This window comes from Gopherus evgoodei, chromosome 4, assembly GCF_007399415.2.
Source record: "Gopherus evgoodei ecotype Sinaloan lineage chromosome 4, rGopEvg1_v1.p, whole genome shotgun sequence".
In the NCBI taxonomy this organism is placed as follows: Eukaryota; Metazoa; Chordata; order Testudines; family Testudinidae; genus Gopherus; species Gopherus evgoodei.
This window is the reverse complement of record NC_044325.1, coordinates 124,648,068-124,665,366: the sequence shown is the minus strand read 5'-3', so window position 1 is coordinate 124,665,366 and position 17,299 is coordinate 124,648,068. Positions and strand designations below refer to the sequence as shown.

At 48.7% G+C, this 17,299-nt stretch overlaps 1 protein-coding gene across 1 annotated transcript; it reads left to right on the top strand.

The window, feature by feature from the left end:
- Positions 1 to 243: 243 nt before the first annotated feature.
- Positions 244 to 17,059, top strand: LOC115650656. The gene is made up of 7 exons (XM_030560910.1): positions 244 to 440; positions 3,752 to 3,918; positions 7,513 to 7,632; positions 9,071 to 9,127; positions 10,341 to 10,493; positions 12,307 to 12,426; positions 12,872 to 17,059. The coding sequence occupies exons 2-7, from the start codon at positions 3,763 to 3,765 to the stop codon at positions 12,878 to 12,880; spliced, it is 615 nt and encodes a 204-aa protein (XP_030416770.1). The 5' UTR covers positions 244 to 440; positions 3,752 to 3,762; the 3' UTR covers positions 12,881 to 17,059.
- The last annotated feature ends 240 nt before the right edge of the window (positions 17,060 to 17,299 follow it).

Sequence of the window (17,299 nt, the reverse complement as noted above, 5' to 3'; positions counted from 1 at the left end):
TACAGAGGGGCCTTAAAGTGCCCAGGGCTGTGCTGTGGGCACCACAGATGCATATTTCATGAAGATACAAAGTAATTCACATTATTTTCTCCCTGCACACGGTCTCTGTCTCCGATCCATGTTGTCTCTCTTACAGGCACCCAGATCCAAAGAGGTGGACTGATCCTCCCTCTCGCCACCCCACCCTTCCCTCCCCGGCTCTGGGAAACAGGCCAGAATGGGAGACTTAGGAAAGAGGAACCCTCACAAATGTCCACAAACAAACTTCCTGTCCCTGCAGAGCTGCCAGAATGGCAATGAGTTCCTCTGACAGGCTCTCTGCATTCCCGCCCAGCACTGGACTCTAGCCAACGAGTTGGGGAAAGCTGCCAAGGCAGAGAGAACCCTGAGGCTTGCACAACACAACACACGGCATCCCAGCAGCCAGGCAGCTAGGCAGAGTAAGTGAAGGCAGCGGGTCAGCCCCCTGATAAACACTCGCTGAGCCAGGGAGACTCTGGGGGTGGGGGGCTGTGGGGAGTGGGAGATCCCCAAGGGGCTGGGGGGAGATTGCTAGATTGATAGGGGGGAGTGGGAGATCCCCAAGGAACTGGGGGGTGATTGTTAGATTGGTGGAGGGGGCTGTGGGGAGTGGGAGATCCCCAAGAAACTGGGGGGTGATTGTTAGGTTGGTGAGGGGGTAGGGGAGTGAGAGATCCAGGACCATCCATAGGCATAGGCAGAATACATGGCTGCGTAGGGCACCTAAAAATTTTGGCCACCACTGGGTCTTAGTGTCCACCTCGTCCCTCTTCCTATCCCTGTTCTGACCCTTCCCGCAGGCTCCCACAGCTGGCTGCTGCAGCCTGGTGACTCTTCCTCTGGAGGGGATCTAGTAACTTAAAAGTGAAAAAGCCTCCAGTGTGCCAGACCCATTAGCACCAACACTGAAACTGTTAAAGAGCCATTCAAGCCATTTAACAGGCATTTGCCAACCCCCAGGTATATACTGTCAGTTTCTGAATTTACTGACAAAAACAGTTGTGCGTTACTGTAATATTTACTCAGAACATGTCAGTTAGTTTAAAATTTTCTTTAAAAATATTTCATTCGTGAGTTGGTGAAGATTATAAAACCACATCTCTAAAAAATCCTTGCACAGACTTTTAGATGCACAATCATCTTTAGCCTTAAATGCATGGATCTTCAGATACATAGTTTTTTAAATAAATCCTTCAAAACACCACCCTTATCTAAAATATACATTTTAATTACTATAGTTAAAAAACCTTGCTTCCAAAGTCTTCCTGTCCTTGCCTTTCTCCCTCTCCCCCCCACCTCCATCTTGAAGAGAGCCCTTAAAGAGACAACTTCCCTTTCCTTCCAGATAGCAGGACAAATAGCTTCCCTTTCTTTACTTCTAACTATCTGATGAACTAGTTTTAAGAGAACCCTCCAGCAAAATCAGTACCTTAGTAAGACATAAAAATCCTTTGTTATGCCTAAAATCTTTGGAAACATGTTTTTTAAAGTTGGTAAAATTTCATAAATGTGTATTGTTATGGAGATCACGCAAAGTAAATTAGTGTTCCCTTTTTCTAAAAGCAATGAACATTGTTATGAACACACAAAACCTCTGTGACTGATTATTTTAAAATAATGTCTTTGTTTCAGTGAGTTAACTATATAGTAGTCTGGAATGATGACTTTATGAAGGTTTAAGAGTACATTTAAAATATGAAATCAGCTTAGAAATACTGATTAAGAAACTGTAAAACAGAGAAGAGCGGCATCATGTATTCCCTAATATTTAATGTTGTATTCAGCAGGACAGCTGACTTGCCCTTACTACAAAGTTTTTGCAAATATATGTCTGACAAACTTCAAGGCATATAAAAAAAAACTGTGACTCTCATTTTTTATTCCCAAGTTTAGTGCTTTTAATTAGGTACCTTCTGCATGTCCATTCTGTGTGAGGGAGAGGGTGTGGGGATCTCTGTGGGGAACTGTGACTCTCTGCCACCGTGAGGCAGGTCGGGCATCTTGCTATCCTTTGCTGCCTCGTTCCTCTCCCCGCACCCTCCCACCCCCTGGCTGAGAGCCCAGGCTGCCATCGGGCATACGGGCACCAGTTTAATAATACTGCGTAGGGCCCCATAAATCCTAAGGATGGCCATAGGGAGATCCCTAAGGAACTGGGGGGTGATTGTTAGGTTGGGGTGCAAGGGGGACTTGCATCGTAGTAGTTTTGAATCCATCAAGAGTCCTGAACAGCAGGAGTCAAAATGTGTCTCTGCCGATTTCCCTCTCTCTGTGTCTCTCTCAGTCCACCTCCTCATTTCTCCCTCCATCCTCCTTATTCCCCTACATGCTTCTCTCTTTCCCTCCCCTCTTTCTCTCTTATCTTTCCTCCTCCTCCTCTGCATCTCTCACTCTATCCCTCCCTCCCTAGGAAGCTTGCCCTGAGATCCCCATGATGAGCACAGCCTTGGGATCTGGTCTCCCAAATACTTTGACCCTCCTCCTCACTTTTTGTCCTTCTCTTTGTTTCCGTCTCCCTCCCTATAGCTTTTCTACTGTATCTTCCCCTCCAAACCAATTCTGTTTTTCCCTCTCACTTTCTCTCTTCCTGTTGTTTCATTTCTCACCCCCTCTCCTACCACCTCATCTCTGTTTGGTTCTCTTGTTCCCCAGGCCCTGCTTTCTCCCAGCAAATGGAGGGTATCCTCCTTCCCTGCTTTGGCCTCCTCTCTCTAACCCCCACCCACTCCCTTATCTATGTCCCCTGGAATTTCTTCTCCCTTTGCCAGGGCGGGGGGAATGACGGGAAGTAACCCACGTGCTTGGCATGAAGCAATCTTTGAGTGTGTCTATGCTCATCTCAGAGGCCTGACTGCAGCGCTGTGGCATATCCGCACTAGCTTTCACTGAGCTAGCATGGAACAAAATTGCAGTGAAGATGTGGCAGGTTTCAATGTGAGCTGTCCAAGCCTGCCCTGGATCCTAGGGACCTACTCGTATTGCTAGTCCACTAGTCTTCACAGCAGTCTACCCAGGATGGGGTTACCCGCCCTATGATCCCTTCCCCACTCCCCGAAGCCGGTACATAACTTCCAGGTACCTGGGACGTGACAAGGGCCAGGATCTGACCTGCTGTCCCCACAGAATGCAGCCACAGGACTGGCCTCATTAGCCCCTGCACTGCCTTTCAGTGGAGCCTGGGAGTCACCCCTCCTCCGACTCCTTCTGGAAACCCTAAGGGGTAAACCATTGGGATCATTGTACATCAAATATCCGTGGGACTTCTCCCTTGGGATCCCATAGCAAGCAGGCCACTAGGATCTTCCCTGGGATCCCCCTAGTGAGCTCACCCTTGGGATCTCAGGCCCCCGGAGACTCTCCTCTGGGATCCTCTTAGAGAGCGGACCCCTGGGACGTTTTCTCTGGGATCCCTTTAACAAGCAGGCCCCTGGGGTCTCTCCTGTGGGATCCCCTTAGCCAGCAGGCCCCTGGGATCTCTCCTCTGGATACCCTTAGCCAGCAGGCCCTGGGGTCTCTTCTCTGGATCTCCTTAGCGAGCAGGCCTGGGATGCCCATAGCAAGCTCATCCTTCCCCTATAGGCTATTTGTCTGAAGAGATTCCCCAGCTGTCCCATTCCATTGGCAGGAGGCAGAGGATTCCCCTCTGCCTGACTGCCACAGTGGGGAGCTGCCATTCCCCTGCCCCAGCCTTGTCCTGCTGCTGACTCCAACTTCCCTGTTCTCTCCACAGCTAGCACCAAAATGGCAGCAACGATGACAGAATCCGGGGGAGTGAAGGTCGTCACAGAGGTCATCCCACAGACTGATCCCCGGGCTGCACAGCTGGACTCAGTGGCACCACATCCCAGTTCAGCCCAGGTCAAAGGCTTCAGGAAGGCACAGCCCAAGGCACTGGGGGTGAGGATCTGACGTCTGACATCTCTGCTGGACAAACAAAGGGGAACTGAGAGTGACCCACACACACACACACACACAGTGCACTTAGCGAGGGGGAGCTGGGCCCTTCCCCTCAGCTCTCTGGGAGACTAATGGACTCTCCTTCCCTTCACTTGCAAGTATGCTGTGGGTGAGGTCTAGACAAGCAGGAATTAACCCTTCACTGGGGGGTGGGGTGGCTCAGAACTGGAACCTGCGCCCTGCATGTTCAGCCCTTGCCTGGCTGCTAAGATGGCCCAACAAGGGGCCCAGCTAGCGCCAGCTGAATTGCAATGTCACCCCCTCACTGCATGGTCACATAGCCCCTTGCAGCCCTAAAAGTTCCACACTGCAGCTCCTCCAGCCACTGAAAGGCAGACACCTCTGGGGTGCCGCACAGCAACTGTGCTGCAGCCATATGCAAGTGAAGCAGCAGGAGGGAAATTTGGGGAAGGCAGTGCATTAATTACATGAGCCAGGATGCCAGGTCTAGCCTCCCCCTTTGGCATCTTAAAAGACCAGGCGTGACCTTGGTTTTATCTCTGCTCCAAAAGGCAACTGCCCCACTTTCCCAAGGGAGCAGTTCTGGAGCTCACCCCAAGTGAAGAATACCCCTATTGCATCACCAACCTTCCATGGTGCTATTAACACAGCCTGAACCCCATTTAGCTGATGAGAGCTGGCAAGAGCACACCAGGAAGTGCTACAGCTGCAAGGTTTCCTAGCTTAACAGCTCCCTGGCATCCAAAGGCATAAACAGCTCCCCGTGTGCCCAGAAAAATGCTGGCCAGCCAGGCGATGTAAGGCAGAGAATTTATCTCCATGGGATAATTTTGGTGCCTCAACCCGGTTGATTTCCCCCATCTGCCCTCATTCTGCTGATACGTTTAGGGGCTGGGGCTGACCTAAGGGCTGCAGCTTAGCGTGTGTGTCTCAGACACTGTGGGTCACTAGGAGATGAGCTCCTCCAGGAACGGAGGTCTGAAGTGGTGATGTGACGGGAAGTCGCAATTTATTCCCCAGGCCGTGGAGGGGAGGGGATAAAACAGAAAATAATGACAATGGCAGCAGTGGGAATGCTGCTGCTGCTGCTGCTGTTCATAACGGTACTGGGATGGTAAAGACGATGGTTAGCATTGATGGTGGGGGTGATGGCGGTGATGATGCTGGCAGAGTGATGGGGCGATGGTGATAATGTTGGTGGAGATGGTGTGAGTGATGATGATAATTGCAAAGTAATGGGGTTGGCCGGGGTGATAGTGATGGATGATGGGGCTGATGATGTTGGCAGTGTGATGGGGTGATGATATTGGCAGTGTGATAAGATTGGTGGGGCTGATGGTGGTGCTGATGGCAGGGGTGATGAGGTTGGTGGGGGTGATGGCAGTGATGATGTTGGCAGGGTGATGGGGTTCATAGGGGTGAGGAGGTTGGTGGGGATGATGGCGGTGATGGGGTTGGTGGCAGTGATGACACTGGTGGGGTGATGGGATTGGTAGGTCTAATGACATTGTCATGGTGATGATGTTGGCGAGGTGATAGCGTTGGTGGGGCTGATGGTGGTGATGATGGTGGCAGTGATGGAGTTCACAGGGTTATCTTTGAAAACTCATGGCAAACGGGGGAGGTCCCAGATGACTGGAAAAAGGCTAATGTAGTGCCCATCTTTAAAAAAGGGAAGAAGGGGGGTCCAGGGAACTACAGGTCAGTCAGCCTCACCTCAGTCCCTGGAAAAATCATGGAGCAGGTCCTCAAAAAATCAATTCTGAAGCACTTAGAGGAGAGGAAAGTGATCAGGAATAGTCAGCATGGATTCACCAAGGGCAAGTCCTGCCTGACTAACCTAATTGCCTTCTATGAGGAGATAACTAGGTCTGTGGATGAGGGGAAAGCAGTGGATGTGTTATTCCTTGACTTTAGCAAAGCTTTTGATACGGTCTCCTACAGTATTCTTGCTGGCAAGTTAAAGAAGTATGGGCTGGATGAATGGACTATAAGGTAGAGAGAAAGCTGGCTAGATCGTCAAGCTCAACGGGTAATGATCAACGGCTCCATGTCTAGTTGGCAGGTGGTTTCAAGCGAAGTGCCCCAAGGGTCGGTCCTAGGGCCGGTTTTGTTCAATATCTTCATTAATGATCTAGAGGATGGCATGGACTGCACTTTCAGCAAGTTTGCAGATGACACTAAACTGGGAGGAGTGATAGGTACGCTGGAGGGTAGGGATAGGATTCAAAGGGACCTGGACAAATTAGAGGATTGGGCCAAAAGAAACCTGATGAGGTTCAACAAGGACAAGTGCAGAGTCCTGCACTTAGGACAGAAGAATGCCATTCACTCTTACAGACTAGGGACCAAATGGCATTTCTGCAGAAAAGGACCTAGGGGTTACAGTGGACGAGAAGTTGGATATGAGTCAACAGTGTAAGTTTGTTGCCAAGAAGGCTAATGGCATTTTGGGCTGTATAAGTAGGGGCATTGCCAGCAGATTGAGGGACGTGATCATTCCCCTCTATTCGACATTAGTGAGGCCTCATGTGGAGTACTGTGTCCAGTTTTGGGCCCCACACTACAAGAAGGATGTGGAAAAATTGGAAAGAGTTCAGCGGAGGGCAACAAAAATGATTAGGGGGATGGAGCACATGCCTTATGAGGAGAGGCTGAGGGAACTGGGATTGTTTAGTCTGCAGAAGAGAAGAATGATGGGGGATTTAATAGTTGCTTTCAATTACCTGAAAGGGGGTTCCAAAGAGGATGGCTCTAGACTGTTCTCAGCGGTAGTAGATGACAGAACAAGGAGCAATGGTTTCAAGTTGCAGTGGGGGAGGTTTAGGTTGGATATTAGGAAAAACTTTTTCACTAGGAGGGTGGTGAGGCACTGGAATGGGTTACCTAGGAAGGTGGTGGAATCTCCTTCCTTAGAGGTTTTTAAGGTCAGGCTTGACAAAGCCCTGGCTGAGATGATTTAGTTGGGGACTGGTCCTGCTTTGAGCAGGGGGTTGGACTAGATGACTTTCTGAGGTCCCTTCCAACCCTCCAATCATATTCTATGATTCTATGAAGGGGCTGGTTGGGTTGATGGGGGTGATAATGTTGACAGGGTGATGGGGTTGGTTGGGCTGATGGCGGTGATGATGTTGGCAGGGTGATGAGGATGATGGTGGTGGTGATGATGTTGGCAGGGTGATGGGGTTGGTGGGGATGATGGCCGTGATGATGGTGAGGGTGATGGAGTTGTCAGGGTGATGGGTTTTGTGGCAGTGATGACATTGGCAGGGTGATGAGGTTGGTGAGGCTGATGGTGGTGATGATGTTGACAGAGTGATGGGCTTCGCAGGGTGATGGGGTTGGTTGGGCTGATGATGGTGGGGGTGATGAGGTTGGCAGGGTGATGGGGTTAGTGGGATGATGATGGTGGGCGTGATGATGCTGACAGGGTGATGGGTTGATGGCAGGTGATGGAGGTAATGATGTCAGTGGTAGTGACTATGGTGATAACAGTGATGCCATAGATCATGGTAATGCTGCCGCACATGTTGTGTATAAGTGACACCAGCTCCATCTCCTCTTCCCCTCTAGGCCATACAGATCATATCTGGTTTCACACAGATCTCCTTTGGGATTGCCTTGATGATAACTGAATCCTCAGCCCCAGCCCTCACTGTAGCCAGCGGAGTCTACTTCTGGATCGGCTTGCTGGTAGGCACAGCCAGCTCCGGTAGTGAGGAGCTCAGCTCTTCGATCCAGTTTCGGGGGGAGCAGGGGCATATCTCAACAAATCTGCTCTGGGATATGCCCTGGACTCCGGCACAGAAGACAATGAGCATAGCCAGGCAGGCTATCAGAATAAAAGGGAGTGTGCTATGCACTGAGCCCTTGGGAAGGGAGGAGAAGATGGTGATGACCCTGCAAATGCTTTCAAGGTGGACTCACTCCCCCTAGGATGGGTCCGTTTGCTCAACCTGTGGCAACTTCATCAGGCCCCCCATGGTGCAGGGTCACAGCATGCAGATGTGCACCATCCTGGGCCAGCATGCCGTCATCAGCACTCACAAATATTTTGGGTTGCAGGCCTGCAAATGAGGCTCATGGAAACATGGGAGAGACCCCTGAATGCTGCGGCAGACTGGCAACTCTACCCCTATGACATTGCTCTGCCCCAATTGTGCCCCTGATCAGATCCATCCCCCAGGCTGGTGTGAGGAAGGGGTTCAGTCTGCTAGATTTCACCCCCCAATTACCGCTGCGACAGAGATGCCCCAGCTCTGGCAGGGAAGAACTCCTCTGGGATACGATGGAAATTCACCCCTACATTCAATCAGGCTCCACTGTATACACACCCTAGTCTGGGAGATGGTAGATCTTTGCTCCCTCTCTAGTGGCAGCGCCCCATAAGACTACTTAAACTGATGCAGCCATCAGCAGGGGACTAAATTGGCCCTTATTCTTAGATCAAGAGGCTCATGTGATTCTCTCTCTGAGTCCCAAGCTCAGGGTCGGTTACTTGTGCATATAGGCTATAAGGTCCTGTCCATCTGTCATGGAAGTGATGGATCCAGATGGTGACATGGAGGAAAATCAAATCCCATCTGGAAAATTTCACAGCCACCTTGCCATATGGAAATGCCCAGCAGATTGCACTGTGGTGCCAGACAATGAGCCTTTGGCTTCTGAGAACTTGGGAAAATCCCAGCTCCTCTGGGTTGCTTTGCAGTGGGAGTCCTATGAGATGGGACTTGAGAGCCTGTGAGACCTCAGTCCCACCCTTAATCTCCTGAAACTGGGTCTTTTTACACCTTGATCCTAGTGACAATCATAGAATATCAGGGTTGGAAGAGACCTCAGGAGGCCATCTAGTCCAACCCCCTGCTCAAAGCAGGACTAATCCCCAGATGGATTTTTGCCCCAGATCCCTAAATGGCCATCTCAAGGATTGAACTCATAACCCTCAATTTAGCAGGCCAATGCTCAAACCACTGAGCTATCTCTCCCCCAAGTCTTGTATCATCTTTTGGGGCAGAACTTCTGTGGCCCATAATCCTGTGGGATTCATTCCACCCAGTTCCAACATGCTTGTGATTTTGAGTGGGATGGGAACCTGCCGATGACTCTTCCCCATTTGCTGTTCCCTGGGCAGCTCGTGTCCTCAGGATCCATGCTGGTGGAAACTGAGAGAAGAGAAAGCGTCCGGCTGGTAAATATCCTCCAAGCATTTTCGTTCATGGGAGTGGGACTAGTGCGTGGCTGCACTCCAGCTAGCCACAGCGGCTGATGGCACCTAGGAGGCCCTATGTAGCCTGGACGCAAATTTCCGAAGCCTTAAGCCTGCTTTAAGTCAGGCCATTTCTACACTGCAGCTAGGAGGTGGGATTCCCAGCTCAGGCAGATGAACATGCACTTGCTCTGCAGCGTGGCCATGGCAGCATGGGTGGTGGCCCCGAGTACAACCCTGTCCAGGATCCTAGATACATACTCAGGTTACCTGGCTTGCGCTGCTGCGGCCGTCACTGCTACTTTTAGGTGCCAGCCCGAGCAGAGCTAGCATGCACACGTCTACTCGAGTTGGAAGTCACGCCTCCCAGCTGCTGTGTAGATGGACCCTTACACTAGGGGCTGGGATGTGCAAGCGTGGCTTTAACCACATTTGCCTAACCTCTCCATTCCTGCATCCGCCAGAATGAAGATTTGAGCCCATGGACTTTGCTGGGAGTTGATGGGGCTCTGAGCCTCACAAAATGGGGCCTAGGACTTTAATATCACAACTGCATAACAATATAGCCCCATCGCCCCCTGCTGGAACAGATACGCTGCATCCTCCAAGTCAACGTGCTCAGACTCTGTAGACCAGCATGGGGAGTCCACTCCAGACCCCAGAGCTCCCCCATGTCGGTCACGCAGCCCCAGCTGTTTCAGCACATGGACTGTCGGCTCAGGTGCCTCAGCTGATTGGTCCGGATGTGATAGAGTCGCTCATTGTCCAAACTGTTACTTGTGTTGTGTGAGAGGAACTGGACACAAACTGGTCGCCTGCCTCTGCAGACAGCAGAGCCTTTAGAGATTACACTCTTATTATAAACGTGCCATGAGGATGGCTTTGTAGTTAAGGCTTTGGCCTGGGGATCTGGAAAGATGGCTTCTTTTCCCAGTTCTGACACAGATTTGACCTCAGGCAAGGCACCTAACATCTCTGTGTCCCAGTTCCACACCTGTAGAGTGGGAGGCAGGAGATGGGAGTTATAACAGCTCTTTCTACCTAGTCTGTTTGGATGGTAAGACCTTTGAGGCAGAGATTGTCTCTTGCTGTGCCTGTAGGGCCGCCATCACACTGGGGTGCTAATCTCGGTGAGTGTTGTAACGATGACAGATGTTGTGCCCTGCTCTCCTCTAATTGGTTGTGATTGATCCAGGTGAAAGTCTGCTACATTCTCAGTGGCCTGGTCATCCTGGCCACCCTGACAGCCATGATCATTCACAGCGTGGAGATCGGCCAAGACATCCCGTGGTGCAGCATGCATGAGGACGGCAAAATGACCCCACTGAACTGCTCCCAAAATGTCTACGTGGGTACCTCTTCCATGCCCCTCACTCCTGCAGCAATCCACAGCCTCTTTGCAGGGGCTTGACTGGGTCTAGCATGCCAAGGGACCTGGGATCACCCTCTCAGGACCCACTGGCTCCGCAACATGAGAAAAGAAACTCAGCAAGGGGCAACGAATCCATCTGTCCACCTGATTGGGGGTAGGAGTGGGGGTGGGGGTTTCAATCAAACAAGAGGACCAGGAAGCTGTAATAGTTATTCACTAGAACAGGGTGGGTCAGGAGACCTCAGCTCTGTCACTGACTTGCTCTGCAACCCCACTCTGTGCCTCAGTTTCCCCATCTAGGAAATGGGGCTAATAGTGCCTTTCTCAGGTGGGTTGGCTGTCATAATGTTTGTGAAACTCTTTGAGAGGCTCAGATGCAAGTGGTGCTGCCAACTCTTGCAGATTTATTTGAGTTGCACAATATTTGGTGTTTTTCTTAAAGCCCCAGCTCCTGGATTAGGTTGATTAGTTGAGACTCTCAGCTGCCGTTTAAAACAACAAAACAAAAAAGAAAGGTTCCTCCAGGTTTTTGGCTGTGAGGAACTGAAAGGCAAATACAATGAACCCCATATTTGTGTGTTGGGGGGTTAAAGCTCATGATTTTTACACCAAACTTGTAATTCTTTGAGGCCTGACTCATGATTTTTGCTTGCTTGCAATTGTCAATAAGTAGGGAGAGGTTAGGAACGGGCGCTTTCTTTAATGGGGTGCCTCCACAACAGCAGCATTGCCCCAGAGCTAGATGGGGCCCACACTGAGAACTGCTTCAACTCAGCACCTGAGATTTAAAGAAACCAGTTTTTCCTTGGCCAGCCAGTATAATGATACCATCAGTATGTAACCCGGAATGGGGACTGGGTCACTCAGCTGTACAGCCTTATGGGAGGAAGCTCAGGAGTGGGTGTAGGGTCAATGTGTGGTTGTTATGGGACCCCATAGCACCTGGTGCACAGCAGCCACTTGACAGCCTGGTTCTTTAGCTCAACCTGTAAAGACTCCATAGTTTGGTTCTCAGGGGTCCCCAGTTCAGTTCCCTGAGGGGCTAGCTAAGATGGTGGCTGATCCCCGACAATATAAAGTGAGCGCTTGTAATTTTAACACCATTTCCAATACACCACACTCCAGAGGCTCCAAGCTTAGTTCCTGGTGTGCCAGCCATGATGGCAGCCATCACAATGGCCGTAGTGAGGGGAACAGTACAGAAACTATGCTTTAATGCAGAGCCCATATTGTGCCATATTGAGCTAACCCTATGGAGGTTGTGCCCTGTTGCCAAACCCTCCTCCCTCAAACATGCTAGGTGGGTCACTAAAATCTACCTGGGACCCGATGTGTGACCTGGCCCAGGGTCCTGCCAAAGCAATGAGTGTCTCTGGTGACCTTCACAGAGTGAGTGAGAAAAAGGGGCAGGAGAAGAGCCAGAGATGAAGGAGGGGCAGGGAGCTAGACTCTGAAACAAGACAGGCTCTGTCCAGCTCAGCCCTAGGAGGAGAAGGGATTCCCTTTGGTTGTACTGGGAGAGTCACTGCCTAATGCAGCCAATTTTGAGTCCTAGTCAATGCCAAGCAGGACCCAACACATAGTATGTCTGGCCACTGGATGGCTGGGCCACATTGCCATGACCTGCCCCCTATCAGGGCATATGGCAGAGAGGAGAGCTCAGGCAGCCCCCACCCCCTCGCTGTGTAGTAATGACACCTCTCAGCTGGGGCACAGGCCTCCCCCTGGGTGAGGTGGCTCTGTGCACTGGGGTTGCCGGATGACTTCCCCTGGGCTTTCTTCCCCACAGATTCTGAGTCACGGGATTAACTCAACATTCATCCTGCTTTGCTTCTTGGAGCTGTGCACAGCTATCGCCGCCCTGGTGTATGGATACAAGGCCTTGAAACAGCAGGACTACACGCAGATGGTGAGGCTGGAGCCCAGACACACTCCCTGCCCTCCAACCCTGGAGTAACCGCGCACACACAGTGCTCATCTCAGGCCTGATCCATAGCCCATTGACATCAGCAGAAAGACTCCCCTTCCCTTAGCCCTGGAGAGACCTCCTGCCCCATCGCTCTGACAATGGAGCCACCAGCTGAGCCCCCATTGACATCAAGGAGGGTTTGTCCAGGGATTTCAGTGGGAGCAAAATCAGATCCCCTTGACTCCTTTCCTTGGGGAAATGGGAATTCATTGCCCATGTTGGATCAGTCCAGCGCTTTACCTCTATGTTGATCCACCAATGGATTCTAACCCTCCCTTGGATGAACTAGTCAGAAAAGGTGGAGGTGGGGAGGGGCCAAATGCTGGTTTTCGGTGTGATCCTGATAAGATGGGAAGGTGAATTCTGTTCTCTGATTATTCCCCAGGTGCTGTGATGGAGCAGAGGCCAGCTCTGCTCCTCCCACCCCCGAGGTGTACTGAGAACACGATGATTTCCCGCACTGGAGCCACAGCGACATGGACCCTTGGCCACTCCTTCACTTTCCCAGGCAGGACGGCAGAGGGAGCAACTCTGAGCCTCATCTCATGCAGCCCACCCTATCCCCACAACTCTTCTGTGTCTAGGGGATAGGGGCAAATGCTGAACCAGACACCATTATTCCTGAGTCCCCCAACTGAGAGATGAGAGCAGCTTTAATGCTCAAAGTATCCCCTGACTTTCCCCGCAAACTCTTCTGTTTGTAACCTACTGCAGACCATGACCTGTCTCAGGACCCTCCTCACAGAATCCCCTCATGGACTCTTACCCCTGAACTTCCTCCCCTCCCCCAAAACTAGAAGGCAGAAGTTAACTCTTTCTGCACCCCAAAACCCTCCCCTGATTCCCAAACACTGCAGCCTGTATAAGGACGGTGAAAACAAATTGACCCACACACGCCTTCCCTGGCCCGTCAAACTCACCAGTCAGTAAAAGGGGAGGAGCCGGAATGAGACTGAACCCAGCTCCCCCCCACTCAAATTCTCCTGTGATCCCTGGAACTCTCTACAACCGGAGCACAAGACAGCAAGCTCCAAAGCCATCCTTCTGTCCTGCTCACACCTCTCCCCGAGTTCCACAAACCCTCCCATCTGCACAGGCAAACAAGACGGATGGGGAAGACAGTGGGAGTCAACAGGATTATAGAATAGAAGTTGATCCATCCCTTTTTCTTGGTCTTTGCCCCCTGGTCTCCTCACACAACTTAACTGCACCAAGGCAGAGAGTGGGGGGTCTGTTTAATATTTTTTTTAATTTTTGTTGCAGTAAAGGAGTGCAGTAAGCAATAGGCTGTGGATAGAAGGTAACAGATTCTGTAGCCAGATATAAACACATCTATTACGTGATGGAACATACAGGGCAGCATGCGATATAAAAAAAAAACCACTAGAGATATGATATCCTGATTGTCCCAGAACAGAGCAGCGATGCCATGATCTCCATGTAAATGCAACATTCAGCCCTCAGTAACTCCTGATGTCTTGGGCTTCCACCAAGAACTTGGCCCCTTTGTGTCCTGAAAAACTCACTTGTTCTCCTTTCATGTTGTATTATCCCATCCAGATCACATGTTTTATGGACCAGCCCTTAGCACTTGACTTCTTTGCTGATTTCCAGGTCCTTAGAATGATTTCTTCAGCCACTACTGATGCTCTCAAACAACATATTTCTGGGGGAAAGTCAAATCCTTAGCAGCCTTCAGGACTTGCAGAATAAAGAGCTTAGGACCACCAGGGTTACTGCTGTTTAGAATCGTAACTTTTTTCAAATCTTCTTTGGTTTTATGGCAGTGGTCATCCAGCTCTTTCATTCTGAGGATCATGTCATAAAAGAAAGATCTCACTGATCTCCCTTCCCTTTCAGTATCCCAATTGTCTTCCGGTATCCCACCGCTTCCATTGCTTGGATCTTAAAATGTCTCATTCTGTAACCCACCAGGAAGGATTCAGGGTGCCACAACGGGAAAGCCACACCTCTAGGACAATATAAATGTAACAGATTTCCATGTTCCCTTCACAGCTCCAGCAAGAATCCACCTCTCATGTGTGTTGCCAGGTTCATTCTACTGCATACCGTGCAAATGCTAAAGATGCATTTTTATTTTATTTTATTTTATTGCTATATTAACCTGAGCTTACAGTATTATTATAACAAATGTTCCCACAGAATGTTATGTCTAGCTACATCCCTATCTGTTCATTCAAAACCAAGCTTACCTCTCAAATTTGAGAAGTGTTCCTTACCAGTCTGGATTCTGAGTGGTACTGACTAGATCTAGTCAGGACTTTTTCAGCAAAAAAAAAAAAAAATTTTGTTTGGTGTGGAAATGCCAATTCACTGAAACCAAAACGGTTTGTGAGAAAAGGGTGGTTTTGAGGAACTTCTTGTTTTGAAAAATTTGGGACAAAAGAGTTAGAATTTTATTTTTCAAACAAAAAAAAATCTATTTTTTCAGTGCAAAACTACTTTTCATTTATAAATTTAAGCTAATAATAGCAAAAAGAAGTTAATTTAAAAAGGTAAAAATCAAAATGAAATGTTTTGATCGACCCAAATGAAAAATAATTAAAATTTTTCAGTTTGCAAAATGTTTTGAGATTTTGACATTTCATCTCAATTTGGGCCAAGAAAAATTTCAAAATTTCAAAAATTTTATCCAGATGGGAACCGTTTTCTACCCAGTTTTACTACTGAGTACTCAGAGTTCTAGTTCACTGCATTGGGCATTGCAGATATTCAGCGCTGCTTAAGGTCAGCTGTTAGATAACGACAGCAGAAAGTGTTATATAGACTGGATCAGAATACCAGAATTTGTCCCCTGGATCTTTCCACAGGAAAAATTCAGTTTTTAAATTTTCTGATTGGAAAACGTTGGTTTTCTGTGGGGCATTTCAAAACTAAAGCAAAAAAACAAACAAAAAACCACTTGTTTTGTTTTGAAATGCCACTTTGAAACAAAACAAGAGATTTATTGTTGCATTTCAAAATGTAATTTTAAATTAAAAATTTAAATGTATTTCAATTTATACTCTCATTTCAGCTTTTGAAAATTGAAGACATTGGGATGGTTACCCCCCCCATTCCCTTTTTTCACTTTTTCCAGTGAAGAAAAATGAGGAACAAGTTGAGAAAAGTAAAAATAAAATGAAACACTTGTTCACAGTTTTCTTCAGTTGTAAAAGAAATTAAAAATTAATGAAAGTAGCACTTTTAATAACTTTTTTAAAATATTTTTTCACATCTTTTCAGTTCAAAAGAACTTTTCACTGTTTTAACTCTTCTGAGTTGGAAGAAGTTAAAAAAGAGGACGGGCGGGGGGGGATTTCAACCACTTGTTTGCTTCCTCTATTGAAAAAAACAAAGAGGAGAAAGTCACCAAAAGAGGAATTTCCAAAACATCACCAAAGGAAAACTGAGATTTTTCAGTATCCAAAACAAAACAACATTTTAAGTCAAATGTTATGGAATGTCAACAAAAAGGCTTGTTGCAAAATGTCAGTTTAAAAACCCTGGACATTGATTCCTTAGAAAGGAATTGTTTACATAAGGAAACTGACCAGAATAACTATTTCACAATAGCTCCCCATCTGGACATTCTATTCCAGAATAAAAAAAGTTACTTTACTCCAGAATGTGCTTCCAAAGTGGAGTACCTATTCTGAAATGCAATCACTTTTATTCTGGAATAGTGCCTCTCAATAGTCAATATAACATTACCCATGAACTGTAACATAAGAGAATCAAGAAAGTGCTGACAATGTGACCTGCTTAAACAGTTTTACATACACCAATACAAAGGTAACTGGGTGAACTTATCTGGCGTATGTTATGTAGAAGTTCAGACCAAAATGGTCTAATGGCTCCTTCTGGCCTTAAAAACTATTAATCTAAATCTTTGGAAAATGAGGTCCATGGGACACACTGCCTTGTTTAAGCTGGTAAACAGGCAAGCCTCAGGATTCTGCTTAGAGCTCACACCTTTTATTATGTCAATCACACAATTAATGTCTTTTCTGCATATAACAGGGATGGTCAACCTGTGGTTTCGGAGCCACATGCAGCTCTTCAGAAGTTAATATGCGGCTCCTGTATAAGCACCAACTCCAAGGCTGGAGCTACAGATGCAAACTTTCCAATGGGCCAGAGGATACTCACTGCTCAACCCTTGTCTCTGCCACAGGCCATGCCTCCACTCCACTCCCTCCCCTTAGCCTGCCATTCCCTCATTCCTCCCTCTGCTCCCCCCAGAGCCTCCTGCATGCCACAAAAAAGCTGATTGGGAGATGTGGGGAAGGAGGGGAAAGGTGCCGATTCACGGGGCTGCCAGTGTGTGGGAGCTGATGTACGGCTGCTGATGTATTACTGTGGCCCTTTGTCAATGTACATTGGTAAATTCTGGCTCCTTCTCAGGCTCAGACTGGCCACACGGCATATAACCAACACATGGCGATATTAGCATTAGCGCTGAAGAGAATAACCGTATAACGCTGTCGTTCTGAACAACTGTTATCATTTCAGTAAATACCAGCCTCTTCCCATGCAATTACCTTTTCAGATTAAAAGTGCTCTCATTTTATGAAATGTTTTGTTCCTCATTTTCCTCCCTGATTCCTGGAGCCTGCACCCCTGATCTCCTCCAGCACCCCAACACCAGCCCAGAGTTCCTCCCACACCTAAACTCCCTCCTGGAGCCTGTACCCCAACCCCTTGCCCCACCCTCGATCCCCTCCCATCCTCCAAAGCCCTTAGCTCCAGCCCAAAGCCCTATCCTGCACCCCAACTCCCTCACTCCAGCCCCACCCCAGATCCCTCACCC

Coding starts and splice junctions, on each gene's coding strand:
- LOC115650656 (XM_030560910.1), top strand. CDS start 3,763: ATGGCAGCAACGATGACAGAATCCGGGGGAGTGAAGGTCGTCACAGAG. Junction 3,919..7,512: donor CACAGCCCAAGGCACTGGGG/GTGAGGATCTGA, acceptor CTTCCCCTCTAG/GCCATACAGATCATATCTGG. Junction 9,128..10,340: donor GAAGAGAAAGCGTCCGGCTG/GTAAATATCCTC, acceptor TGATTGATCCAG/GTGAAAGTCTGCTACATTCT.